At 43.9% G+C, this 27,340-nt stretch overlaps 1 protein-coding gene across 7 annotated transcripts in view; it reads left to right on the plus strand.

Annotated features, from left to right (window-relative positions):
• The window catches only part of PDE8B (phosphodiesterase 8B), a 357,296-nt gene that overhangs the window by 256,846 nt on the left and 73,110 nt on the right, over nt 1-27,340 (plus strand). For all 7 annotated transcript variants that reach the window (XM_068248991.1, XM_068248999.1, XM_068249010.1 and 4 more), the window contains exons 4-11: nt 2,087-2,146; nt 3,197-3,254; nt 5,725-5,813; nt 10,604-10,682; nt 14,547-14,687; nt 16,815-16,903; nt 19,932-19,992; nt 25,922-25,973. In XM_068248991.1, coding sequence (XP_068105092.1) covers nt 2,087-2,146; nt 3,197-3,254; nt 5,725-5,813; nt 10,604-10,682; nt 14,547-14,687; nt 16,815-16,903; nt 19,932-19,992; nt 25,922-25,973 — 629 coding nt within the window. The remainder of the gene's footprint in view (nt 1-2,086; nt 2,147-3,196; nt 3,255-5,724; nt 5,814-10,603; nt 10,683-14,546; nt 14,688-16,814; nt 16,904-19,931; nt 19,993-25,921; nt 25,974-27,340) is intronic.

Raw genomic sequence — 27,340 nt, forward strand, 5'->3', positions numbered from 1 at the left:
GACAAATCTGCATTGTTGGCTGTTGTCAATAGGGAATCGCACACGATGTGTGGAAAAAAAAAACAGCAGTGCCGGTATTTATTTTCCTGCATCGGGAAAAAGCACATTTCTCCCACTCCACTGTGATTGTGCATTGGAAAACAGTATATGTGTCTATGCATTGTGAAAAATACACATGATTTTTGACACGTGTAACCAGGGGCGTAACAATAGACCCTGCAAGGGATGCAGCTGCAGGGGGGCCCAGAAGCTGCAGGGGGCCCCGTGGGGGGAGGAGTTTCTTTTCCCTGTCCTTAGAGACTGACAACTAAGGGTATGGAGAAAAAAAAATTCTGTTCTCTACACAATTTTTCTAATGACTGCATTTGCTCAGCCACTGATAAGGAATCATACAACGTTTTGCAGACACAGATCTGTAGACAGTCCCTATTCAGTGTTCAGCAGGGTCAAGGGGGGCCCCCATCCAAAGTTTCGCAGGGGGGCCCAATGAGTTCTAGTACGCCACTGCGTGTAACCCCTGCCTAAAACGTTATCCTAGGATGCAGTCAGTGTCACCCACTCCTTACAGATACAGTTTCTAGAATGTCATGACAAGAGGAGGAACCAGAGAAGCCCATTGGTCTCTAACAGCTGAATGCTGTAACGCCAAGGACTTTATACACAAGGACATAATAGATCATTTGCATAATAACATTTAGTGCTGTAATACACTGTAAGCAGAAAAGAGGAACAGAACTCTGAGTATATGTGAAGGCCAGCCATGTGACCAAAGAAAATACAAACTCACCATATTATAATTAATTGTGCAATTCACTCTGTTTATTTGGGTTCTCCAAAGTGGACGATGGGAAAGTAAAAACAGCTCAGGCTTATTTTCCTGCTTAAAGTGGTTTGAAACTCAAGTCTCATGTTTTAAACACTGCATGAAACTAATAGACAAAAGATATACATGGGGCTGGATTCACTAAACCGTGATAACTCAAATATCACACCTTATCAAAGATATCACACCTTATCAAAGTTAACACGTCTTATCAGAGTAGCAAAGCTAGCGCTATGAACTGTAATTGGCAATAGCACTTGTCCTGCCCTGAGCCCCTGCGGGTTCGTAGTGCTCGCTATGCTACTCTGATAAGGCGTGTTAACTTTAATAAGATGTGATATCTTTAAAAAGGTGTGATATTTGAGTTATCGCAGTTTAGTGAATCAAGCCCCATGGTTTGCAAGTTAAGATTCGTACACAAGCTACCGGTCATCACACCCGCCCGAGGGGTGGTCGTTCTGACGACAATTTGCCAGTGTGTACAGTCTGTCGTCAGGCTGATAAGGCTGGTTTTGACTGATCCGCTCGGTGGATCGGTCAAAACCAGCCTTATCAGCCTACCGACAGACTGTACTGTACACACGGGGAAACTGTCATCAGAACGGCTGCCCCGCGAACGGGTCTGACAACCCGTCGTTTGAAGAGATCAGGCGTGTGTACGTGCCTTTAAAGAGGAGCTGTCAGCCATACTATCTCAGAAAAAAAAACTTTTATACTTACATAACATATGTATTGCACTTTCCCCGTTTTGATTTTAGGGATTTTTCTACAGTAAAAAAAGAGAAATTCCTTCTTAGCATTTCACATTTTAAGTGTGGCTATTTTGAAGCCAATTCTAATGTAATTTCCTCCTTTAGTCTCCTCTGCCTGATTTGCCTGCCCTTCACTATAGAAAGTGCATTGTCTCAGCATGAGAAATATTGCCCAATCAGAGAGGAACAGAGGTGTGGGAGGGGAAAACAGGAGGGAAAGAGCCTTCTGCCAATCAGGCTGCATTAGTTAAGTCTGAGGGGAAGTAGAGAAAAAAAAAGGACAACCCAGCATGCCCTGCAACTTCCTTTTTGTGTACCAAATTTTCTGTGTACCAAATAAGAGTCAGGTAAACCAGGGAATGATAATTTATCAATAAGAAAAGTAATAGAGATTTTAACTTTTGGATTACCTGGTTAGCATCCTTATTACTTGTTTACCAGATAAAACTAAAGAATTGATTTTTTATTTTATGCCCGACAGTTACACTTTAACACTTTCCTTTTTTCCCAGATCAATCCGAGCAACAAAGCCATCAGAACACTCTACAATCCTTGCTGTTGTTCCACGTGTGTAAGTCATTGTTCTTCCTGTCTGGTTTGTAATGTTAAATGTAATTTTTCCTTCTTAAAACAGGAGGTATTTGTGGTAGTTCCGCTTTCTGTGAGCAGTTGTGGTTGCCCATTAACCTTCCCAGCGTTCAATTTCCCCAGGATTTCTGTGCAAACAGTGATAAAGTTTATTTTTAAAACTTTTTTTTTCCTGTAACTTGCCAAAATGTGTCAAGCAAGGGTCTAGTATACAGTGCAGGAGAGTATTGATGTGTATGCATGTTTATACTGTTCACAGCATGTTTTTTTGAACGGACATTTCTGTCCATACCGCTAGGGAGGTTAATATTAGTGCCATCCAATTTATGTAGCGGGTTATTCAAATTGTGCAACTCGATTTAGACACGCACCACTTATATTGCTTCAGTGACAGGCAACGTAAATGGAGCATGTAATAGTGAGTGACACAATTGACTTGAATTGCATAAATACATCTTAAAGGGAACCCGAGGTGAGAGGTATATGGAGGCTGACATATTTATTTCCTTCTAAACAATGCCAGTTGCCTGACAGCCCTCCTGATCTGTGTCCTTGTTTACATGGAAATAAATATGGCAGCCTCCATATCCCTCTCACCTTGGCAACCCTTTAATGCGTGCTGACTGCACATGTCGAGATAAACATTGTTTTTGTGAATCAGGCCCATAGTTATATAGTAAGTTTGGTTGAAATAAATACATCAGTCCATCAAGTTCAACCAAAAAAAATAACAATAAAATAATTTGTACTAAATAAAGATAATTAGAAACAGTCAGAAAGGGCTTCATATTAAATAAGAATTGAGCAGTATTCCTTAACAGCTGAACTGAGAGGCACATGGAGGCTGCCATATTTATTTCCTTTTAAACAGTAACAGTAGTCTAGCAGCCCTGCTGGTCTATTCGGTTGCCAGGCAACTGGTTTTTGCTTAAATGGAAATAAATATGACAGCCTCTATATCCCTCTTACTTCAGTTGTTCTTTGAAAACTGCAACATATATAAGCTTCATGCCATTCTTTGTGTTTGTTTCAGTGGGTCGGATCAAGAAGAAGTATCGGTCCTTCCGCTCTTGCATGCCGGATTCAACAGGGTGAGCAATTCAGATCGCTTGCTTGAGATGCAATACTGACAGCGGAGCCAGATTTATGGAAAGGCCACAAAGGCCCGGGCTATGGACGGCTAAATCCCAAGGGGTGGGTGGTGCCTGGTGGCTGCCTTTGCTTGGGGGACTACTTCTGGCTACCTATTCTGAGGGGCCTACCTCTAACTACCGTATATACTCGCATACAAGCCGAATTTTTGACCCCCAAAATGGGGGTCAAAAGTTGGGGGGTCGGCTTGTATGCGAGTCTTCCCTGGTGGTCTAGTGGTGGGTGGGTGGGTGGTGGGTGGTGGGTGGTCCGCGCCCCGCTCCCCCCTCCCCGCTCCCCCCCGGCCGCCACTGCTAATACCTGTTTAGGCAGCGGCCGCTTCCTAATCCGCGTTCCTCTTCTTAAGTGTCTTCTCAGAGTATCACAGCAGCGCGCCCGGCGCTGCTGCTGTGATGATGCAGGGGGCAGGAAAGAGCGGTTCCCTTGGCAACGGCGATACAGATCGCCGCTATAGGGAGCCGCGCTCTTTCCTGCACTCTACATCGTCACAGCAGCAGCGCCGGGCGCGCTGCTGTGATACTCTGAGAAGAAACTTAAGAAGAGGAACGCGGATTAGGAAGCGGCCGCTTCCTAAACAGGTAATAGCAGCAGCGGGGGGCGGGGGGGCGGAGCACTACCTACCTATGCTGGGCACTAAACTGGGCACTATACTGGCTAAACTGGGCACTATACTGGCTAAACTGGGCACTATACTAGCTAAACTGGGCACTATACTAGCTAAACTGGGCACTATACTGGCTAAACTGGGCACTATACTGGCTAAACTGGGCACTATACTGGCTAAACTGGGCACTATACTAGCTAAACTGGGCACTATACTGGCTAAACTGGGCACTTTACTAGCTAAACTGGGCACTATACTGGCTAAACTGGGCACTTTACTAGCTAAACTGGGCACTATACTAGCTAAACTGGGCACTATACTAGCTAAACTGGGCACTATACTGGCTAAACTGGGCACTATACTGGCTAAACTGGGCACTATACTAGCTAAACTGGGCACTATACTGGCTAAACTTGGCACTATACTAACTAAACTGGGCACTATACTGGCTAAACTTGGCACTATACTAACTAAACTGGGCACTTTACTAGCCATACTGGGGCACTATACTAGCTAAACTGGGCACTATACTAGCTAAACTGAGGCACTACCTACCCATACTGGGCGCTATACTGGCTATACTGGGCACTATACTGGCAATACTGGGCACTTTACTAGCTATACTGGACACTACCTACCTATACTGGGCACTATACTAGCTATACTGGGACACACTGGGGGGCTGCACCAATCCAGCATTTCCTACCCCCGGCTTATATGGGGGTCAATCATTTTTCCCTGTTTTTTCAGGGAAAAGTTGGGGGGTCGGCTTATATGCGGGTCGGCTTATATGCGAGTATATACGGTACCTATACTGGGAGTGCACCTATACTTTGGTGGATTACTTCTGTCTGTCTATGCAGAGGCCATCTCTGGCTACCTATACTGGTGGGGCAGCCTCTGACTACCTATAGTGGGGTCTACCTGTGGCTATTTACTTGGGGGTTTCTCTGGCTATGGTTACTTGAGGGCTACTTAATGCTGTGGGGATTCTCTGGCTACCTAAAATTGATACATAGCCCCCAACTGTCCCTCTTTTGCAGGGACAGTCCCTCTTTGGGAGTCCTGTCCCTCTTTCCTCCTCATTTGTCCCTCTTCCAGGACTTTGGCCCTCTTTCTATGTAAATATATATTTCTCTGCTAAAAAAAAATGTGTTTGATTGACTCTAAATTTTATTCCCATCCTTTAATATTTTAAAATGAATAATATATCAATTTAATGTGAAGGAAAATGAACCAGGATAGAAAAGTCCAGTGTGGTTTGAATTATAAAACAACATACAGTATTTCTCTTATGAAAACTTTATGGTATGTGTGACGGGGGCGTGATCAGGGGTGTGGCAGGGGCGTGTCTTAAGTGTCCCTCTTTCTCATCTCAAAAAGTTGGGAGGTATGTTGATATATAGGGGAAGTGTCAAAAAGTAGACTTATAATTTTGTTGGGAGGCGGGGGACCCATCCAATACTTTTCTATGGGGCCCGATTTCTAGCTACTCCCCTGGGGACATGCTATATGAGGAGTGACCACGCTACTGGCAACAGCCTCTGTTTAAAAAGAAAAAAAAGTATTTAACATAATAAGCACACACTTCCTACCAGCCAGTCTCAAGCCACACGTCCCTTCTACAGACTGACAGCCATGACTGGGACCATTCACCTCTCTCTTGCACTATGGCCTGTAGACTGAGTGAGGACACCGAGCTGTCTATCATTGATGATCTATAAAGCTCCTTAGAATGGGATCTCAGATTATTACTACTTGTCCTGTGTATACAAGCAGACACATAATATATGTATATTTTGCAGAGGTTTATCGAGAACAACAGTATGATTGCCTGTTACAATGAGCTGATCCAAATAGAACACGGGGAGGTGCGCTCACAGTTCAAACTGCGGTATGTATGTCTATAGATATCTATCTCTTTTCTTTCTAGAGTATTCGGATATGAGAGCTGCCGGTATTGGGCAACATAAAAACTCATGTACAACCGAGGTGCTTGGTGCAAATTCCATTATTCCGTATACCAATGAAGATTATAGAGAGGGTAGGAAAAAAAAAGATCAAAGATAGAGAACTTAAATGTAACCCCCCCCCCCATCCTCGTCGACTGCACCGATCCAATACTGGGACCCTCCAAACAGGGTTGTTTCTAGTTACAATGGGGCCCATGGGTAAATGAAGCTGCCCATCTCCCCCAACAGACTCCCTCCCCCATAAAGGTGCATATGGGCCCCTTTGTTTCTGCCAAATTCTCCCACCAACCCCCAGGACCCCTCAGCTGGCTGCTGGATACCCCCTTCCCTGGCCTTCTCCAACTTTATTGTGGTCGCCAGGGCCCCGTAGAGTTTTTTCCCGGATGTAGCGACTTACCTGTCCCTGCTGGAGCGCTTCTCCATTGGTCTGTGGCTCTGTTTATTCCTGTCTTCATCCTCGCCGGGCAGCCTCTCCTTTGGGACGCGGCGCTTGTTATTATGTAACATGCAGCCGGGCCACTGAAAAGATGCAGCCAGCAGGGATGAAGATGGGCACTCACTGACTAACTGAAGAGTGCGCCAGCTGGGACAGGCGAGTCACCACACTGCTGAAAACTTTTCAGGAGATAAAGCTGGGGGAAGACCAGGGAGCCCAGGAGGTGGACCCTGGGGCAATTGCCTAGTTTGCCGCATGGAATGCCAGCCCTGCATATTCAGAGCTTGTTGAATCTTATGTGTACCGCTGCAATCACCTTTGGTGATTTTTTAATAAATTTATAATCTTGTTTACTGTTTACCAATAAAGCTTATACAGTTTTTAAATTACTTTGGAGTGGTTTGGTGCTGCTTATAGTGGGTACTTTTCTTTGTTAGTTCCATAGTTTATTTGCCCAATTAGCACATTCCTCTCTGTATGATTAATTCTTTACAATACTTTGATGGTGCTTGTCCATATACTGTTGTGTAAACATCCATAGACTTCCCTCTACCGAGATAAGCATCTAACTTTACTGTTTTCTCCCACGGATTTCTTTTAAAGCGATAGTGATGTGGAGGCTGCCTATTTATTTACTTTTAAACAATGCCAGTTGCCTTGCAGTCTCGCTGATCTCTTTAGCTGCAGTGGTATCTGTAAAGGGGCCCATACACCTAATGATTTTCCCGCCAATATACAGCAGATTCGATCACTGTGATCCAATCTGCTGTGAAATCGCTGCGCAAACGCTGACAGAACGATCGATTTCCATCCGAAATGAATCGTTCCCGTCGATTTCCGTCGAGCCGTCCGTGTGGAAGAGTTTTCTTGATCGCCTACGGGTCGGGAGTGCGTCGATAGTGGCGTTCAAATGCCCGACAAAAGGACGCAATACAGTGGCAATACATTACCTGCTCCGGCCGGTGCTCGTCCCCGCTTTCACCGCTGTCTTCTTCCCCGCAGGGCTCCGAGTCCGGCAGGCTTCACTTCTTCCTGTCCTGACAGGAAGTTTAAACATTATAGCGCCCTCTACTGTTTAGACTTCCCCGGACAGGAAGTGAAGCCTGCCGGACTCGGAGACCAGTGGAGAATAAGACAACGGAGACCGGGGGACTCGCGGCGGCCGGATCAGGTAATGTATGCAGGGGGGGGGGGGGGGGCAGCAGCGGCAGCTCCACAGATTGTGATCGGTTTCATGCTGAAATCGATTCACAATCTATTTGCAGTAAAGGCAGCCATACGATCCCTCTCTGATCAGATTCGATCAGAGAGGGATCTATCTGTTGGTCGATCTGATGGCAAATCGACCAGTGTATGGCTACCTTATCACAAACCTAAAAAAAAAATAAAGCTATGTAACTGAAAATAAAAATATGAGACTCTTTTCTTTGCTACTAATGTTCTATTCATTATCTGTACCACACTTACAATCCATAATATTATAGGTTGTTTTTCTTCTTCATGTTTGCTTTAAGGCCTAGTTTCCATTCATGTATTTGTTAACATTTTTCCAAATCAAAAATTCACATGCTAATGAAGATCAATGTGCCTCTTCTCATCAAATGTAAATTTTCATTTGCATTCTGCTGTGAAAAAAGACCTGACAGCCGGCTGCATTTTATTTCTGTTTTGTTTGCGTTCCGCAGTAGTTTGCGTCCGATCTCAACATAATGATTCTGAATGGCTCCACATGTGAAATACAAAAATTTGCATACACATTACAAAGAAGAAGACGGTAGTTGTCATACAGTATAAACTAGCCACATCCAAAAATGCGAATTAAATATGCAAAAAGATTTCCATGTGAATTCACACCCATAATAAAACGCGAAGATTGTAGGGGAAACGCGACTATATTTTTGGCAGATTTGATTTTTGTTTATTATTATTTAATTTGTCACTGGGCTAGTAATCCAACATTTCTGAGTGGAGACAGTCCTTAGTAATAGGCTACTTTCACACTAGATCCTTTGCATCCACCGCAACAGCGATGAAAGTCTGCATCACCCGTTTTCAATGTGATGTGACAAGCACAGTGCATAGATTTATGCTTGCACCACACCCCAAACCACATGCACTGCCTGGTAATGCACTGCAGGCAGTGTGTTGCTCCCATCGCACTGTTAAACTACCAGTGTGAAAGCCCCAGGACATACGGGCATATGCAGGAAACTGCATTAACTAGAATAACATCTTACCACATGATGAGTAGAGACTAATGCATTGCAGGTAATGTATTGCATTCTGTTCTACTCATGGTGCGGTAAGTCTTTATACACATAATTCTGCTTAACCCAGTTTCTTGCATGCAACCCATAGTGTGAAAGAACCCTTAGGCTACTTACACACCAGGACGTTGCGTTTAGGGGACGTTATGGTTGCATAACGTGCCCCTAACGCAACGCCTGGTGGTGTTGGAGCAGGACGCTACCAAGAGCCGCGTTACAAGCAGCTCTTGGTGCGCCTGCTCTGTCGGAGGCACTGCGGAGACCACGTGAGCGGAGCTCTCCACATCACGTGGTCTCGCCAGCCAATCCGCGGCCGCTCCAGGATGTAAACACTGCAAGTGCAGTGAATAATAAGTAGCCATGTGCCTGGCTACGTAGCGGCCTCTCCCCGCCTCCTCTCCGCCCATAAAATGAAAAAAAAAACCTACTGAGCATGTGCAAACCGTCTAACGCGGCTTAGCCGCGTGTAAAGTACTGCATGCAGTACGTTATGTAGACGTGCTGCGTTACAATGTAACGCAACGTGGGCACTGTGAACAGCCCATTGATTTTTCATTGCTGTGCGTTGGGCTGCGTTACAGGCTGCTCTAACGTGCGCCTGTAACGTCCCACTGTGAAAGCAGTTATTGACTTCAGTGTGGTTGGTTAAAAGTCGATCGACTAGTGACCCACAGACTACAGGCAATATCCTATGTGATTCACTTTCACATTCGATTTGACCTATGTTGTGTCTCCATGCTCTGTCCAAAAAAAGATTCAGAGTCAATCGAATGACATGTGAACAGTAGCTGTTCCCTGTGCGATTGACCGATATCTTGCATTCAAGCTGGTCGATTCAGCATGAAATCAGCCACTTTTCATCGATTGGGCATACTGGAGCACACTTGATTCTCTCTCGATTCTATAAAATGATTGAATCGAATGGTTGACCGTACAGCCAAATCGATAGATGTATGGCCACCTTTTAGGGGTCTTGCACACGTGAGTATCGGGAGTGACAGCACACAACTGCACTTCTGAACTGTAGATAAACTATAGAGGACTCTGACCCATATGCAATTAACTTTTTTTCTTGAATGTTCTCCTAGGGCAGGGGTAGGGAACCTATGGCTCGGGAGACAGATGTGGCTCTTTGATGGCTGCATCTGGCTCACAGACAAATCAGTAGGGGTTGATTTACTAAGCTACACGGCTCAAGCAGCGCAACTTAGTGTGGCAGCGCAAGTATCATTTTCAAAGTAGTGCTGTAGCAGGCACTACTACCTCGCACTACCCCAAAATGAACAGCTGCTCCAATTGTCCCACTCTGGACCCTGTCAGGTCCAGTGACTTTGTAGGATGAGATTCCCACACTTTGATTGGCCCAATACGCTGCCTGTCACTTGACAGGCAGCCTACTGGGCCAAAATGCGGGGATCTTCTATAAAGTGAATCAACCCCCAAGTCAGCTAGCTAATTGTACACGCTGTTAGTCTGCATTTCTCCTGTCTGGCTCTCAGGGAAATTGCTGATGTTGCTGAAACCCAAGAGAAGCTGAAGACGTGTCTGACACTTCCACTGCCCGGTGGATCAGCTGTATACACATCACCATGGCAACAGGGACAGCCCTCTGCTGCGAATGCGCACTGTGCCAGTTTGAGACATATTGTATGGCTCTCACGGAAATACATTTTAAAATATGTGGCGGTTATGGCTCTCTCAGCCAAAAAGGTTCCTGACCCCTGTCCTAGGAGATCATCTTTCCTCTTCCATTTAATATAACTTTTAATCACTTTGAAATTGAAAATGTATCAAAAAGTAGGTTAAAAAGTACTAGCAAAATTATTCGGAATATTTTCTTGCTTGCTGGTGGCTTAAAGGGCATTTTATTGACAAGGTGTGAAAATATCACCCAGGAGAAAACTCAGGTGAAAATGTGAATTGCATATGGGCCCCTAATTTAAACGTTTGAATTAAAGTATGAAAGCATGTTAAATGTAATAATGGTCTTTGGTTTTCTTTGTTGTAGGTCGTGCAATTCTATATTCACGGCGTTAGAACACTGTCAAGAAGCCATAGAGATTACAAGTGAAGAGCACGTTATACAGGTTTATATATGTTATTTATTCATTTAATAGTATTTCAAACGGTACATTGTTTTATTGCTTTGCCTCTAGTGAATGATGAGGCCAGCAGCAGCCCATCACACAGTGAGGCCTGGTGCACACCAAGCGGTTTTTGAAGCGTTCTGCAAACCGCTTCCGCCTGTGAAAACGCTTGGCTAATGTATTTCAATGGGATGGTGCACACCAGCGGTTGGAGGTTTTTAGCAAACAGCAAATGTGGGTCCTGCAGCACTTTTGCGGTTTGCAGAAGCGTTTCTGCCTCAATGTAAAGTATAGGAAAAACGCAAACCGCTCTGAAAAACGCTAGATCAGAGCAGTTTTTCAGGCGTTTTTGTTACAGAAGTTGTTCAGTAACAGCTTCACTGTAACAATATATGATATCTGCTACCAAAAAACGCTCCAAAAAACGCTGGGCATGTTTAGAAAACGTCTCTAAACATGCCTAGAATCGCTCTGAAATCTGCTTCAAAAACCTCTAGCGTTTTGCGTATCTGCTAGCGGTTTTGGTGTGCACCGGGCCTTAAAGTTAGTAACATGCAGCATTCTATATATAGCCTGGAGACTTGGCGGTGTATTGCTCACAAGCCTGTTTATCAAAAATCGAGCACAGTAATGCTCCCAGTCATATCACCTGTGGGAACACTGAATTAGAGGAGTCAGTCATCGACCCATATTAAAGGGAATCTGAAGTGAAAAAAAACTTATGATAATAATGATTTTTATGTGTAGTACAGCTAAGAAATAAAACATTAGCAGCACAGATATGAGTTTAATATTGTTTCCAGTACAGGAAGAGTTAAGAAACTCCAGTTGTTATCTATGCCAAAGAGCTTATCTGAGCTCAGAGACTTTCAAAGTGGCAGAGAGCTCTGTCTTTTGAAGCTTTTATCTCAACTGGGCAGCACAGGGGCAGAGTGATTAGCGCTCTCACCTTGCAACGCTGGTTCAAATCCCAGCCAGGTCAACATCTACAAAGACAAAGAGTATATTCTACCCGTATCTGTGTGGGTTTCTTCTGAGTACTCTGGTTTCCTCGCACATCTCAAAATCATACAGATAAGTTCATTGGCTTCCCCTTAAAATTGGCCCTAGACTACGATACATACACTTCCCAATATAGACATAAGACTATGGTAGAGATTAGATTGTGAGCCCCTCTGAGGGACAGTTAAGTGACAAGACAATATATATTCTGTACAGCGCTGCATAAGATGTTGGTGCTATATACATATTAAATAATAATTGTCTCTCAGTATTTCTTGTTTTTTTCTGCAGAGGATAGTTTAAAAGGTCACTAGCCTGCTCTGTTAAATCATTTAGAATGCTGAGTAGTGTGTAAACTGCAAATATTAGAGAATGATGCAATGTTATAAAAAACACTATATAACTGAAAATACAAATATGAAAGTATTTTTTTTGCTACTAATGTTCTAGTAATTATCCGTACTACACAACCAATTCAATATATCATTTTTTTTCCGCTTCAGTGTCACTTTAACACATTATATAAGGAAAAAGAAAAGAGAACTCCTCAGTCAATTATAAGGCTATTAAGCCTCATATACAATCAACAGCCAATAATAAGATAAATAACTATGTTTATTGTATATAGTATAACAAGGAATCATTAAAACATCTAAAAACAAAGCGTGGCCCTAAGTACTTCCTCAAACATAGGTAACTGGGATAGCAAAAAAGTGTACATCACACCAACCAAGTAATATATGTACGGTTCTGACTATAGCAATGTTGGAAATATAGTAGGCGTAATTGGTTGCTGTATGTGATGTATACTATAATTAAATTCACAGATCTGCAATCAGATTTTCAATAGATTTCACATTGAAATCTATTGAAAAATGATTGAACCTCAGTGTCGTACAATGCAATGCAATGCAGCGCTATGGGCTGCCTGTCTATTGCCACTCCCCCACCACGTCCAATCGACTGAAACTTTCAGATCGTATTTCAATTGGTTTTTGACGCAAATCAATGGAAAGTTCAATCAATGTGGCTCATTGCACTATACATTCTTAGCAAATTTGTTTACAATGATCAAATCTTCCAGTGAGGGTCCGTTTCCACTAGCCGCCGTGCGCTGCTGCGAGACACGCGGTGGCACTTCCTGGTAATGCACGGCTACGGGATTCGCTGCCTCCAGCATGGAAATGGATGTCGGCCAAATCTCAAGCAAGCGATTCGGATGGCGGCACCATTTATTTCCTATGGCAGAGTTAATCTTATTTGCTTCTGTTTACGCTTTAGAAAAGTTGTGGCTGCATTCGACTTGCTGTTTGACTGCTTCAGCTGCATCCAGATGATACTGCTCTATTGACTCTTTAAATGCAAAAAGACACAGGCAGGTTCTAAGTAGGCTTAGTACTATATGTAACCATGTTTACATCATCCGCTTTGACAGGGGCTATTGTTTACCTGTTTATATATGTGATTACTGGCGACCCCCATCCCACTATGTGTATTGTTGGGCTGGGGGTCGCATTACTGTAAATTGTATATACACCTTGAGGAAGCCTTGTGGCGAAACATGTTGGTTTAGGCAGTATTGTTATGTCCTGTATTGCACCTTGCACAGTCATGTAGTACACATGTCTTTTTAGGGTTTCTCTTTTAATTACATAGGTGGTAGTCCTGAATTGTAGATTGATTTATTGTTATAATCTTTCCCCTCGTATTACCTCTCTTGGATATGTATTCAGCTAAAGATTACACAAAGTAGAAAATATGTCTTAATGCTGCGGGGGGAAGGGGGGGCCTAAGGGGGGGATGGCTCAGTGTTAAATACTTACCTGATCCAACGTAAACCGGTCACAGGTGACGCTCCGCTCCCTCCGCAGGAATGCAGTTGTGGTCATGTTTCCAAAGACTGCTGAAGCTCTTTGGAGACCTCAGCCTGCTTTGCATCCCACTCCCAGCTCAGGAGCCACCAATAAGGCCACGAGTGCTGAGCTGGTGGCGATCCATGGCATCACAGGTGAGGGTGGCCAGAACCAGAGGATTGAAGAATAAAAACGCCACGGCTGCAATTCTGAGGTGAATAGAGAGATCACCTGACTGGAGGAATTACGTCTGATCATGTAAGTATTTAGCCCTGAGACCCCCTCCCCCCAGTCCTGTATCATAAAGGCTTGAAAAACACTGCAGAGCATGTTTCGATCCGTCAGCATGCGTTTCTGTTTTTTAAAAACACACTCCCATTGACTTGCGGTAAAAATTGCAGCTAAATCGCCACGGTTTTAATGCAGGTCAATCGGAGGGCTCTTTTACACTACATGTGATTCCGATTTTGATGCAACTTTACATGAGATTCCAAATTTTGATGCAAACTGACATGTGATTCTGATTTTGATGTGATTCTAAAAAGTCATGCATGTTGAGTTTTTTTAGCATGTTGCTAGGATGCAGTGAAAATCGGAATCGAATTGCAATTTGCAGTGTAGAAGTGTGTTATTAAAAACGCATCGAAAAAGCGCTCTGCAGTGTGTCTCAGGCCTAAGACAGAGCCTTATGACCGGCTTTTCTTTTCATACTCCTAAAGTGTACCAGAGCTGACGCAATCTAAAGAATCGATACTTACCTGGGGCATCCTCCAGCCCAATAAGCACGTGTGAGCCCCTCGCTGTCCTCCTGCGGTCTCCCGTTCAGCCGTGATCGGCCCCGGTAACAGCTCAGTCGCATCCAGTCTGGGTCTTCTGCGCCTGCGCTGGTTTACTTTAAGGTTTCCCTGACAATGTAGGATAGTGTTCAACTAAGTTATTTTGAAGCGTCTTAATTTTATTATTCAAAATAAGAATAACTTCAGAGTTCTAAGTACTTGTAACTTGTCAGTATGTTAATCCAGCTTTTGAACGGATGCTGGGCTATAGCAAGGAAGAACTGCTGGGGAAGGAGCTGATAGAGCTGCCAAAAAGTGACAAGAACCGAGCAGACCTGCTGGACACCATCAACACCTGCATCAAAAAGGGAAAGGTGAGGAAATGTACACTGGCTTATGGATGTGTGTTCTAATAAGTACTACACATATAAGAGACCAGGCTTTCTCAACCAGGGTTCCTTGGGTACTCTGCAGGGGTACTTTGGCATTTTCCCCATCGTGAGGGAAGTATAATAGAGCACACTATAATAAGAGGTACTGTAAAAAAAAAAAAGCACTAAATTGGTGGTTCAGAATAATAATGAGAACATGAATTAAAAGCACTCGAATAAGGAGACAGTATAATGAGGGGCAGTGCAATAGGGGGTAGTGAAATTAACAACCACTCCTACTTTTAAAGACCACGCCTCCTGCAAAATAAATGCAGGGGTTCCTCGAGATCCAAAAAAAACATTTACAGGGGTTCCTTGAGATCCAAAACTTCTTTGCAGGGTTCCTCCAGGATAAAAAGGTTGAGAAAGGCTGTAATAGACTGTAGGCAAGGGTAAGTCGGCAGCATCAGTGCACAGAACTTACAGATTTATTTTACATGTCTTACTCTATATATTTTTGTTTTGCATTGCCTTGCTATTTCTGAACCCTTTTATGTATCAGCAAGACTGAAGTATATTAAATGTATGGGGTGGAAGAGAAGGGGCAGTGGAGCAGTCACAAGGCTTTCTGTCAGACTTCTAATATACTGTATAGTAGTTCCGAATCCGAAGAAGTCTGAGATGCTACAACATGTGGAGCTTTAGCTGAAGTATTATATGATGTAGTTACTGGTCCTTAGTTAGTCCCTTTTATTTTGTTCCTGTACCCTATAATCAAGAAACCAAGATCAAGTTAAGGGTGGGCATGCAGGATGCATGTAGTGGGGAGTTTTCCCCTGAAGGAAGTGACATCACTGGTCACAAGATCATGCAGGAGAGGTATTGGCCTTGCCAGCAGCATATTATGGAGATAGGAAGACACACTGTCCAACACAGCTTTCCCGCAAGTTCTGCATCATTCCATCTATAGGATAACAATCATACTTTTCTTGGACCATGCACTGTATGCATTGTGTGTTGCTATATCCCCTCATATCTATGGAGGAAGGTGCCTTTCCTGGGGTCCCCATCAAAATATTGGTATGGGGCCCTTGAATTTTTTTACCTATTCATTTGTTTGAGCACAAATGATCTCCTGTATGAATACTTCCAATTGGCCCAATTGGTCTGAGTGACGACAAGGAAGCTAACTTTATTTTAGAAAAAGAAGTATAGAAGTATAGAAAAGAAAATATAGGTGGAATCCACCATATTCTTCTGAGCTCAGGTATTTTCTAAAACATCTGGCAGTGGCAGCAGCTTAAAAGCAAAGGATCACTTAGTTGTACAGACTGCTTAGCAGGGGCGTAGCAATAGGGGGTGCAGCGGTAGCGACCGCATCGGGGCCCTTGGGCCAGAGGGGCCCCGAATGGCCGTCCCTCAACTACAGTATTAGCTCTATATTGGTCCTGTGCTCATAATAATCATTTATATATATACTTTGAATAGTGGTAATCATTAACAAACTGCTCCCCATCCCCTTCTTGCACCTCTGACATTGTAGATGCCATTGGCAGCTTTTAGTGCGCTGTTTCAATTGCTATGTATAGAGTGCATGGGGGGCCCCATTGTAAAACTTGCATCGGGGCCCACAGCTCCTTAGCTACGCCACTGCTGCTTAGTAACAAAATACTGATCACTGGTGGGCTGTTTATTGGTTAATCAGTCCTGCAAGGGTTTTATTCAAATGTGGTGATTGACCAGAGCTGTTGGCCAGTCAAAATCGTTGTTTACATCTCCCTTGTCCAATCAGAATCTGTGCACCTCTGGTCTCTTTGGGTATATGCAGTAAGTAGGAACAGCCACATGAAGGAACGTGGTGAAACTGCTTTACCGGTTGTCAGTGCTTTGGTGCCATCCACAGACATTGGAATAGACAATCACGGCATCGACACAGTTGGGCGAACTGTAGCTTTTGTGAATTTATTTGCAAGACCTAAACAACCATTTTTACTGTAACATTCTGCTCCAAAGCCTTGTATAAGTATGTTCATAGGTCAGAAACATTATTTCATACTACTCTGTTATAAAAAAAATGTTTATTTTAGAAAAAGATGTAGTGCCTAATTATTTTTCATTGATTGGTGGAAGGAATGGCAAGGGATCTATTATGCAAGACGGAAATCTGGGGACAGCATCCAGCAGCATGTGAGAGTCACTCCAGTGGTTGGTCAAGGAGGGTGAGTACATAACTTCATGCACACTCTCTGAATCTAGTTTGTGTTAAAGAGGAACTGTAGTCAAAATAGCATAATGAATGACATTGCTTATTTTTTTTTCACAATATTAATCTATAAATGATTAAGTCATTGTTTTGCCCATTATTAAATCATCCCTCTCCCTGAGTTACTTTCTGAAATTTATCACAAACGGCATCATCTTTAGTACTGGCAGACGATCTCTGCGTAATGTTTGGTTAATGAGAGTTCCAGAGCCAGTAGAAAAGATCTCTGTTCTCCCAAAATGCTGGGGGGAGGGAATTCGGTATAATAAACAGCCTAGGCTAAGCCTCAGGGGGCTACATACCAATATATAGCTGTAGAAAGGGTTTAAAGTCCCTCTTGAGGTTTATTGCTAACTTCCTGTCTTTCGTTAGAGCTGTTGGTGTCGCCATAAGCGGAAGCAATTGAAATTCTCCCAAAACCAGAGTCCCCATCAGGGGGTACAGGAAGTATGCCAGTATGGGTTACAGGGTGGGGAGACCATACAGTCAACAATAAAATCTTAACAGCAGATATATAGTGGTTTGCAAAAGTATTTGGCCCCCTTGAAGTTTTCCACATTTTGTCATATTACTGTCACAAACATGAATCAATTTTATTGGAATTCCACCTGATAGACCAACACAAAGTGGTGAAACACGTGAGAAGTGGAACGAAAATCATACATTATTCCAAACATTTTTTACGAATAAATAACTGCAAAGTGGGGTGTGTGTAATTATTCAGCCCCCTTTGGTCTGAGTGCAGTCAGTTGCTCATAGACATTGCTTGATGAGTGGTAATGACTAAAAAGAGTGCACCTGTGTGTAATGTAATGTCAGTACAAATATAGCTGCTCTGTAACGGCCTCAGAAGTTGTCTAAGAGAATATTGGGAGCAACAACACCATGAAGTCCAAAGAACACACCAGACAGGTCAGGGATAAAGTTATTGGGAAATTTAATGCAGGCTTAGGCTACAAAAAGATTTCCAAAGCCTTGAACATCCCACGGAGCACTGTTCAAGCGATCATTCAGAAATGGAAGGAGTATGGCACAACTGTAAACCTACCAAGACAAGGCCATCCACCTAAACTCACAGGCCGAACAAGGAGAGAGCTGATCAGAAATGCAGTCAAGAGGCCCATGGTGACTCTGGACGAGCTGCAGAGTTCTACAGCTCAGGTGGGGGAATCTGTCCATAGGACAACTATATTAGTCGTGCACTGCACAAAGTTGGCCTTTATGGAAGAGTGGCAAGAAGAAAACCATTGTTAACAGAAAAGCATAAGAAGTCCCGTTTGCAGTCAGAGTCCAGATCTAAATCCAATCGAGAATCTGTGGCAAGATCTGAAAACTGCTGTTCACAAACGCTGTCCATCTAATCTGACTGAGCTGGAGCCGTTTTGCAAGGAAGAATGGGCAAGGATTTCAGTCTCTAGATGTGCAAAGCTGGTAGAGACATACCCTAAAAGACTGGCAGCTGTAATTGCAGCAAAAGGTGGTTCTACAAAGTATTGACTCAGGGGGCCGAATAATTATGTACACCCCACTTTGCAGTTATTTTTTTTTTCAAAATGTTTGGAATCATGTATGATTTTCGTTCCACTTCTCACGTGTACACCACTTTGTATTGGTCTTTCTCGTGGAATTCCAATAAAATTGATTCATGTTTGTGGCAGTAATATGACAAAATGTGGAAAACTTCAAGGGGGGTGAATACTTTTGCAAACCACTGCAACCTTAACAGCAGATATGTGGTGAAAAACCAGGCAGCAGAAAAAAGCTATGGGAAAGAAGGACCAATGAAAACACACAGGAGTAAGCATGTTTGTTAACGATGAAGATAAGTTCAACCGGCAGAGCAATTACTGTCACTTCTGCATAGCCAGTGTGTCTAACAGGGAGCACACAGGCAGCTTTAGGTCACTGACAATGAGATAAGAATCTGTGAGGACATTTTATAAGTCCGCTTATTTTCAAAGTTATCTTTTCTCCTTTAGGGCTCTTTCACAGAGCAACGTTAAAGTCGCACGTTAGAAAATGTTATAACGCAGACTAACGCACAGCAATACTAAGTCTGTGCGAGATTCACAGTGCACACGTTGCGTTTGTGTGTAACGTGAGGCGTTATTAGAAAGTGCTGCATGCTGTGCATTTAGCAATGTATCTGCTGCGTTAGTTGTGTTGCACATGCTCAGTAATGTATTTTTTTCTATATGTAACGCATGCGCCGTTTTTGTTCCATCACTGTGCGACAAAAACGGCGCACCAAATGCAGGGCTAAAGAATGCGCTATAACGTCCAAGTTATAGTGCACAATGCACGTTGTGCTACCTTAACGTTGCATCAAACTCAACGTCCTGATGGGAAAGTAGCCTAAATTGAAGTAGAGCTATAAAGCAGAGGGACACCAAGAGCCCCAATAGTGTAATTTGTCTTGGGGACAACAAAATAAATGAGAAGTTAAAATTATACTTACAAACCAGGGTTACCAATAGGCAACCACTGTATAGGCAGGTGGGGAGAACAATCCTGACCCCACTCAGGAATAAAAAGTCGCTCTCTGTAGACAGGAAAATAGGGTAACAACCATCCACCCAGGGTGGACTCAATGTAGTGTACAAGATACAGAGGCGCCAAAAGAATAAAAGGTAATTAGATGAACTTAAAAAAACAACTGGTTAAACAGAGGAGGCAGCGGTGCTCTTACCCCCTCCAAACAGACACAGGCAAAGACTGCGATTAAGACAGTCAACAATTTATTCGGAACTCCAAAAAAACAATGCAACGCGTTTCACGGGCCATACATCCCGCTTCCTCAGGCAAAATACAGTAGGAGTCACAGCATCTGTATTATATCAGCGAGCTCGGCGCCTCTGGCTATGTCATCCATCATAATGTTTGACTGTTGAATCAAACACTATGATGACTAATTGTACCGTTATATTGATTGTTATATTGGTTTGATGGATATTGGTTACTGATGTTGCTTTATTTGTTACTAGGAAAATTAGGCATTTTGTGTCTATCAAGAAGCTGTGCAGCAGTAATGATAACAATAAGCAGGTACAACTTCTTATATTTTGTGTAGAAAAACATTACAGGGAGTTCTTAATTTACTTGAGTATAAATGAAATTAATTTGAAAGAAATAGCAACACGATATGCCAAATCAACCAGTTTGATTGAAGAACCTGAATTGTTAAAAAAAAAAAATAACTCAAATCGTCAAGTTTATTAAGGATGGCGGATGTGGGAAGACAAGCAAACGTTCTGAAGGTATTGTCTCTCATGTAACTCCAGCACTGTGCTGTATTTGAGAAAATTTACAGATCTGGTGCTCTACACTGCTCTCTTCGTATTTTGCTTTGTGTGTTTGGTACCTTTTAGTCTAGGTCCAAGGCCGCGGTAGAGTGGTGAGGGGTGCCAGCTCTGGGTGACGCAGTGAGGAAAGGTTTTGGGCGAGGTGGGGCATATCAGTAGCTGCAGCTGGTAACAATTGCACAGTATACTAAACTTGCACACAGTAGACTAAATCTTGCACAACCCAACTACCTTCTCATTCCTTGCTCATCAAAGCCAGGGCTGACAGGTACCATCTGTGCTGGGTCAGTGCGGTTCTACTCCATTATGCAGGTGGCTTAGCCAGTGGGGCTGGTGAGTGTGTGGACTTGTTATCCTATGTATAGGCGATCAGGGCAGGGTTGAATGGAGACGGAACAGCTTAAAGGAGCAAGGACAATTTCGGCGCATTAGTAGCCACAGTTCTCATAGAAGGCAGCCGGGCTCCCACTATCTAGCGGGTACCCAAATTTGTCTCAGGGGTTTAGTGTTGAGAGTGTGTGTGAGAGTAGGGAGAGATTAGGTCATAGTGAAATATCGGCAAATATTACCTATATTTTGCTGTATGAATTATGTTGCAGAATTTCGGTATATTCTACTACTGCTATTTCCTGTGCCCTTTTAGCTGTATTTTATCTCCAGTTTATGCCACGCCTAAATTAGCATGCCACCCCTTTACAAGTACGCAATGGAGAACCCCTCTCTCAGTCAGGCTGCAGCTCAGGGCCTGATTTGAAGCAGAGGACTTTGAGATGCACCTCCTAATACCTGCATGGTACACCTAAGCAAACAATCAAGGTCTGATGGATGAAGGGTGGGGAGGCACACTCTGGAATCTTTGCCTTACTACAGACAGTAAGTAAGGTTTAATTCCCTGCAGAGATTCTGAGATTTGGTTGATGAAAGGGCCCATATACATGTTCAATTAATGTCTCCCGACTGGTTTCGGGATCTGATCTCTCGGGTGACATTGCAGGGCTGAGGCTGTGCAGACATGTTGTTTGCTTTTCAAGCGAACAACGTACTCTGCTCTATGGGCTGGGGGGCGGAGAAGCGCAGGACTGGAGTGACGTTTGGACAAAGTGATCCACTAGGCAAATCGCTGGCCTAGAAGTCGTCATCGAGGAATGCTGTACACATTCTTGGCAGAGGCGTTCGTTATTTGCCGCCCCAGCTAAGTTCTATCTGGGGTGTGTACAGGCCTTTAGCCTGCAGTTTAGATGTGCAGACAGCACGTTACAGGATTTATCAGTACAGTCAGGCCTGCAGTGCGACCAGCACAGGCAGGGCTGTATTTACCATAAGGCACTGTAGGCAAGTGCCTACAGGCGCCTGATGCTGGAAAGGCACTCCCCTCTCTCCCTGCCTCTCTCCCTCCTTCCCTTTGCAGAATCCTGAGTGGAGTGTAAATGAGAGATTACTCACCAGGGTCTTGGCAATCCACTGAAGAGATCTCCCTTCAAGTCAGGAGCACCTCTAGCTACCTAATAGTTGGGGGCACCTGTAGCTGATTAATACTAAGGGTACCTCTGGCTACCTAATACCAAGGGACACCTGTAGCTACCTATGACAGGCAAAGGAAGTAAGGTAGAAGTGACAATTGGACCAGCCAGCACACTTGCAGTGCAATTTGGCAGATGTTTGTAGGTTTGTGGAGAGCAAAGTCTGGGGTGCCAGGTCATCTGTGCCTATAGGCTCCTGTGATGTAAATCCGGGCCTGAGCACAGGTCATGAAGGTAGATGAAGCTGAAATAGTCTCAGCAGGTCCAATCATTCGGTTCTGTATAGTGCAAGTAAGGATAAAAGTATACATGTAGAACACAAGTACAGTGCAACAACCTACGTTATTTGTTTAAATCATGCAAAACTTGAATTACGCGCTCATTCTTAGAATACAAGTCCGACTTAAATTAAGAACTCGCTGTACAATATATAATGTATATTATAATGTATGCCTTGATGTATTTTTTTTTTCATTCACAATTTTGCCATACATGCTGTGTATACAGGCAGGCTTTTGGTTTGGTGAAACAAAATCTGGTATATTTTTATCATTTGCTTTCAGATTTCATTGTAACTGTGAAACACAATTTAGAGACTACCTGCTGCCATCTACAGCTGTGAGATTTCACTTCTCCCAGGATTTAAAGCCCACTAAAATCTAATAATAAAAAAAAATACGCAGCAGGGCTGGTACCGACAAGCTCAGTTTTATCCTACAAGAGCATGTGTTCATCTTAAGAGAAGGGACCTCTGTGCCACATTCGGGCATTCAGAGAAGGGACATCTGTGCCACTATCTATCTAGGTAGCCAGCAAAAACTCTAAGGGGGTACTAGTGGAGTACACATTTTGTGCAGAACTGTAACAATGGGGTACAGACTGTGAAAAGGACTATATCAGCAAACTGTATATAGGACTGTAGCAGTGGGGTACAAGCTGTATGCAGGACTGTAACAGTGGGGTACAAGCTGTAGGACTGTAACAGTGGGATGCAAACTTTGTGTAGGACTGAAGAAGTGGGCTATAAACTCCACGAAGGACTATAATACCAACACGTTGTGAGATAATTATAGGCAGGTATGATCCAACTGAACAAAAATTGCTGTAGTCAATTTAAGAGAGTATGTACAAAAACTTTATTAATCAATTACAATAAATGATCTCCCATTAAAAATGACCGCCTCCCATACCCCCCAGAAACCACCCACTCCACCCGTTGGGTCCCTCCCTACTCGCCTTGGTTCCCCCAGAACCTGTCCCTTGTGCCCCAAGAGCTTAGTATATGTGCCGGTGGAGCAAGTGCACCAGCTCCACCGATACCAAACTGTACAATTCCCCCACACCAACTCAGGGTATGGAGGAAAATAAATACAAGATAAATTCAAATGCAAGCAACTATCTATCAATGAAAGCAAGGCTGTTCCACATCCAAGGACTATAATAGTGGGAACAAACTGTAAGAAAGACTATAGCAGTGGGGTGCAAACTGCATGCAGGACCAGAAAAATTATAGTAAGATCTGGCAGGTGCTAAAATCCACCAGGCCCCTACATTCTCTCCGGGCCCGAGGCAAGTGCCTAGGTTTGCCTTTTGGATGATCAGACTCTGTGCTGGACTATAGGAGTGGGGTGAAAAATGTAAACTGGACTGTAACAGATGGTGTGCAAAGTTTATAGAGCAGTAACAGAGGGGTACAAACTGTGAACATGAGGAGCAGTGAAAAATGGCGCCAGGAGTGGGCGCTATAAAAATGGCGCCTCATTGAAAATTATTATCAAATGATATTTATCGTTTTATAAAGTTAAAAAATGGCGCCGACCGTCAAAACGTTATTTATCGTTTTAAAACCTGCTTTTTTTTGTCCTGCCTGAACGATATTTACCGTTTTAAGCCCTGCTTTGCTGCCGTTTGGAAAATGTCTGGCCGCCGACTTTAACGTTTAATAGCAAAGCCTCCTTAAAAGATAGAAACACCAAATTTGCAGGTTATGTTGATGTTGGGAACAAGAGGAAAAAAAATTCAAAAAGACCTTATAGTTTTTTAGAAAATTGATTTTAAAATTCTCCTTCTGACCGTGGGAAAATTAAACACCCACCGACTTTAACGGTTAATAGCAAAGCCCCCTTAAATGCCAGAAACACCAAATTTGCAGGGAATGATAAGAAGAACAGTGGGAACAAGAGGAAACATTTTTTTCGAAAAGACCTCATACTTTTTGAGAAAATCGATTTTAAAAGTTCAAAGAAAAAAAACGATACATTTAAATGCCGCCGGTCAAAGAGTGTAGGAAATATTTCCCAGCAGTTAATAGCAAAGGCCCATTACATCCTAGCAACACCAAATTTGCAGGATATGTTAACCACTTGAGGACCCACCCTTTACCCCCCCTTAAGGACCAGCGCTGTGCTGAGTGATCTGTGCTGGGTGGGCTCTGCAGCCCCCAGCACAGATCATGTAGCAGGCAGAGAGATCAGATCACCCCCCTTTTTTCCCCACTAGGGGGATGATGTGCTGGGGGGGGGTCCGATCTCTCATGCCTGCATGTGGCTGGCGGGGGGGGCAGCTCAAAGCCCCCCTCCGCGGCAAAATTCCCCCCTCCCTCTCCTACCTGCTCCCCCCCCCCCGGAGATCAGGGCTGCACAGGACGCTATCCGTCCTGTGCAGCCAGTGACGGGACGTCCCCTGTCACATGGCGGCGTTCCCCGGCCGCTGATTGGCCGGGGATCGCCGATCTGCCTTACGGCGCTGCTGCGCAGCAGCGCCGTACAAATGTAAACAAAGCGGATTATTTCCGCTTGTGTTTACATTTAGCCTGCGAGCCGCCATCGGCGGCCCGCAGGCTATTCACGGAGCCCCCCGCCGTGAATTGACAGGAAGCAGCCGCTCGCCCGAGCGGCTGCTTCCTGATTAATCAGCCTGCAGCTGGCGACGCAATACTGCGTCGCTGGTCCTGCAGCTGCCACTTTGCCGACGCGCGGTATGAGTGCGCGGTCGGCAAGTGGTTAAAAAGATAGTGGGAAACAATATTTAAAAAAAAATAAACATTTTTAATTTTGGGGAATGTTTTGTCTGAGTGTGGGAAATCTGAAAAAAATGACGTTGGGTCCCCGCTCCCAAGCCTCTGTAACCCCTTGTCCCCCATGCAGGCTGGGATAGCAGAATACGGAGCCGCGGCCGACTGGGGCTTCACACCCTGAGCTATACCAGCCTGCCTCCCCCATGGTATGGGGGGGCTTCGGGGTAGAGGGTATAGCTCAGGGTGCGAAGTCCCAGTCGGCCGGGGCTCCGCATTCTGGCTATCCCAGCCTCCTTGGGGGATAAGGGGGTTACAGAGGCCCGGGAGGGGGGACCCCACGCCATTTTTTTTCCGATTTCCCACACTCAGAACATTCCTCAAAAATAAAAATTTTAATTTTTTTTTTAAATATTGTTTCCCACTATCTTTTTAACATATCCTGCAAATTTGGTGTTGCTAGGATGTAAGGGGCCTTTGCTATTAACTGCTGGGAAATATTTCCCACACTGTGTCTTTGACCGGTGGCATTTAAATGTATCATTTTTTTTCTTTGATCTTTTTAAAATTGTTTTTTTTCCTCTTGTTCCCACTGTTCTTCTTTACATTTCCTGCAAATTTGGTGTTTCTGACATTTAAGGGGGCTTTGCTATTAAACGTTAAAGTCGGCAGGCAGACATTTTCCAAATGGCAGCAAAGCAGGGCTTAAAACGATAAATAACGTTCAGGCAGAACAAAAAAAAGCAGGTTTTAAAACGATAAATTACGTTCACAAGGATGCGCCGTTAAAACGATAAATATTGTTTTGGGCAGAAGGGGGCGCCATTATTTAACCGGCGCCATTTTTCACTGGACGCGTGAACATGACTGTAACAGTGGGGTGCACTGCAAACTATGAACAAGTGGGAGGAAAGCTGTTAACACGGCTAACAGGATGAAAACAATAGATTACTATGAGCAGGATCACAACAGTGGGGCTCAGTTGAGCAGGACTATAAAAGTGAAATGCAATTTATGAGCAGGTCTGTCATAGTGGAGTACAAAAAGCAGGGCTGTAACAGAAATGAGTTAACATAAACTGTAACCTTGCATCAAGTGATGTAGCTGATCTGTTTTTATCTTTTTTTTTCTTTTTATAGATCTACAAAATAAGCAGAGATGACAAATACTCTGGAGACATTGCGTTAACAGGTTGTCCACTACCCGATATATAAACATTTTGAAACATGGCCATTGTGAACTATGCATTTTTGATTGATAACGCATATTTGTACAGTGATTAGTGACTGACCCTGAAATGTACAGTACAGCTTGTAGCTCTGCACAGAGTTGGCAAATATTAGCTCCCTGTAGCTGCCAGATAGAGGATAGATAGACATTTGTGAGAAGTGTAAATTCAATTTGTCATCTGACATTGCAAAATATGTCATGATTGCTTTAGCCCGGGGGAGGGCTGAAATGTGATGCAATGGTTACTACTATAGATGCATGATTTCCTTAATGAAGTCAATGCATTTCCTCCAATGAGGTAAACGTAGAATGCAAAAAAAAAAATAACGTTGGTATACATACAAAATTGCAGTGCCTATCAAAGGACAGACAGTAAAAGCTTAAAGAGACTCTGTAACAAAATTTTCAGCCTTAGTTCTTCTATCCTATAAGTTCCTTTGCCTGTTCTAATGTGCTCTGGCTTACTGCAGCCTTTCCTAATTGCACAGTGGCTGTGTTATCTCTGTTATATGATCTAATCTGTTTCCTTCTGTCGGCACAGTCACAGTCGGGCTAAGGCTTGAATGTGTGGAATGTGCAGGGCTGCTTGTGATTGGATAAAGGCGATACACACCCTCTGCAGGCCCCCTGCAGGCTCTGTATGACTCACACACTCTGCTTATGTGAGCCTATCACAAGCTAGTTAGTTTGTTTGTTAACACTGCCTAAAACTGTTAATTACAAGCCAGGATTGCAGCAGAGAGTGGCAGAAACAGCACAGAGGGACCCAGGAGAACATAATGAATAGAATGGTATGCTTTTTGCTGTAAAAATTTTAGAGTACAGATTCTCTTTAAAGGGAATTGGAAGTGAAAATAAATTTATGAAATAATTAATTGTATGTGTAGTACAGCTAAGAAATAGAACATTAAATAGACACTGTAACAAGAAAAATGTCCCCTGGGGGGTACTCACCTCGGGAGGGGAGAGCCTCCGGATCCTAATGAGGCTTCCCCCGTCCTCATCTGTCCCACGGGGGTCTCGCTGCAGCCCTCCGAACAGCAGCCCGACAGACCCGACAGCCTGTTCAATATTTACCTTTCCAGGCTCCAGCGGGGGCACTGTTCTTCTGACGGATATAGGCGGAAATAGCCGATCTCCGTCAGGTCCGCTCTACTACGCAGGCGCAGGAGACTTGCACCTGCGCAGTAGTGCTGCCCGACGGAGATCGGCTATTTCCGCCTATCTCCGTGGGAAGGAGGGGATACTGCGCCTGTGCTGGAGCCAAAAGGTAAATGTTTACATCGCCGCCGCTCCGGGAGGATTTTCGCCGCCACCGTGGAACCGAG

The sequence above is a fragment of the Hyperolius riggenbachi genome, chromosome 1 (genome assembly GCF_040937935.1).
Source record: "Hyperolius riggenbachi isolate aHypRig1 chromosome 1, aHypRig1.pri, whole genome shotgun sequence".
NCBI lineage: Eukaryota > Metazoa > Chordata > Amphibia > Anura > Hyperoliidae > Hyperolius > Hyperolius riggenbachi.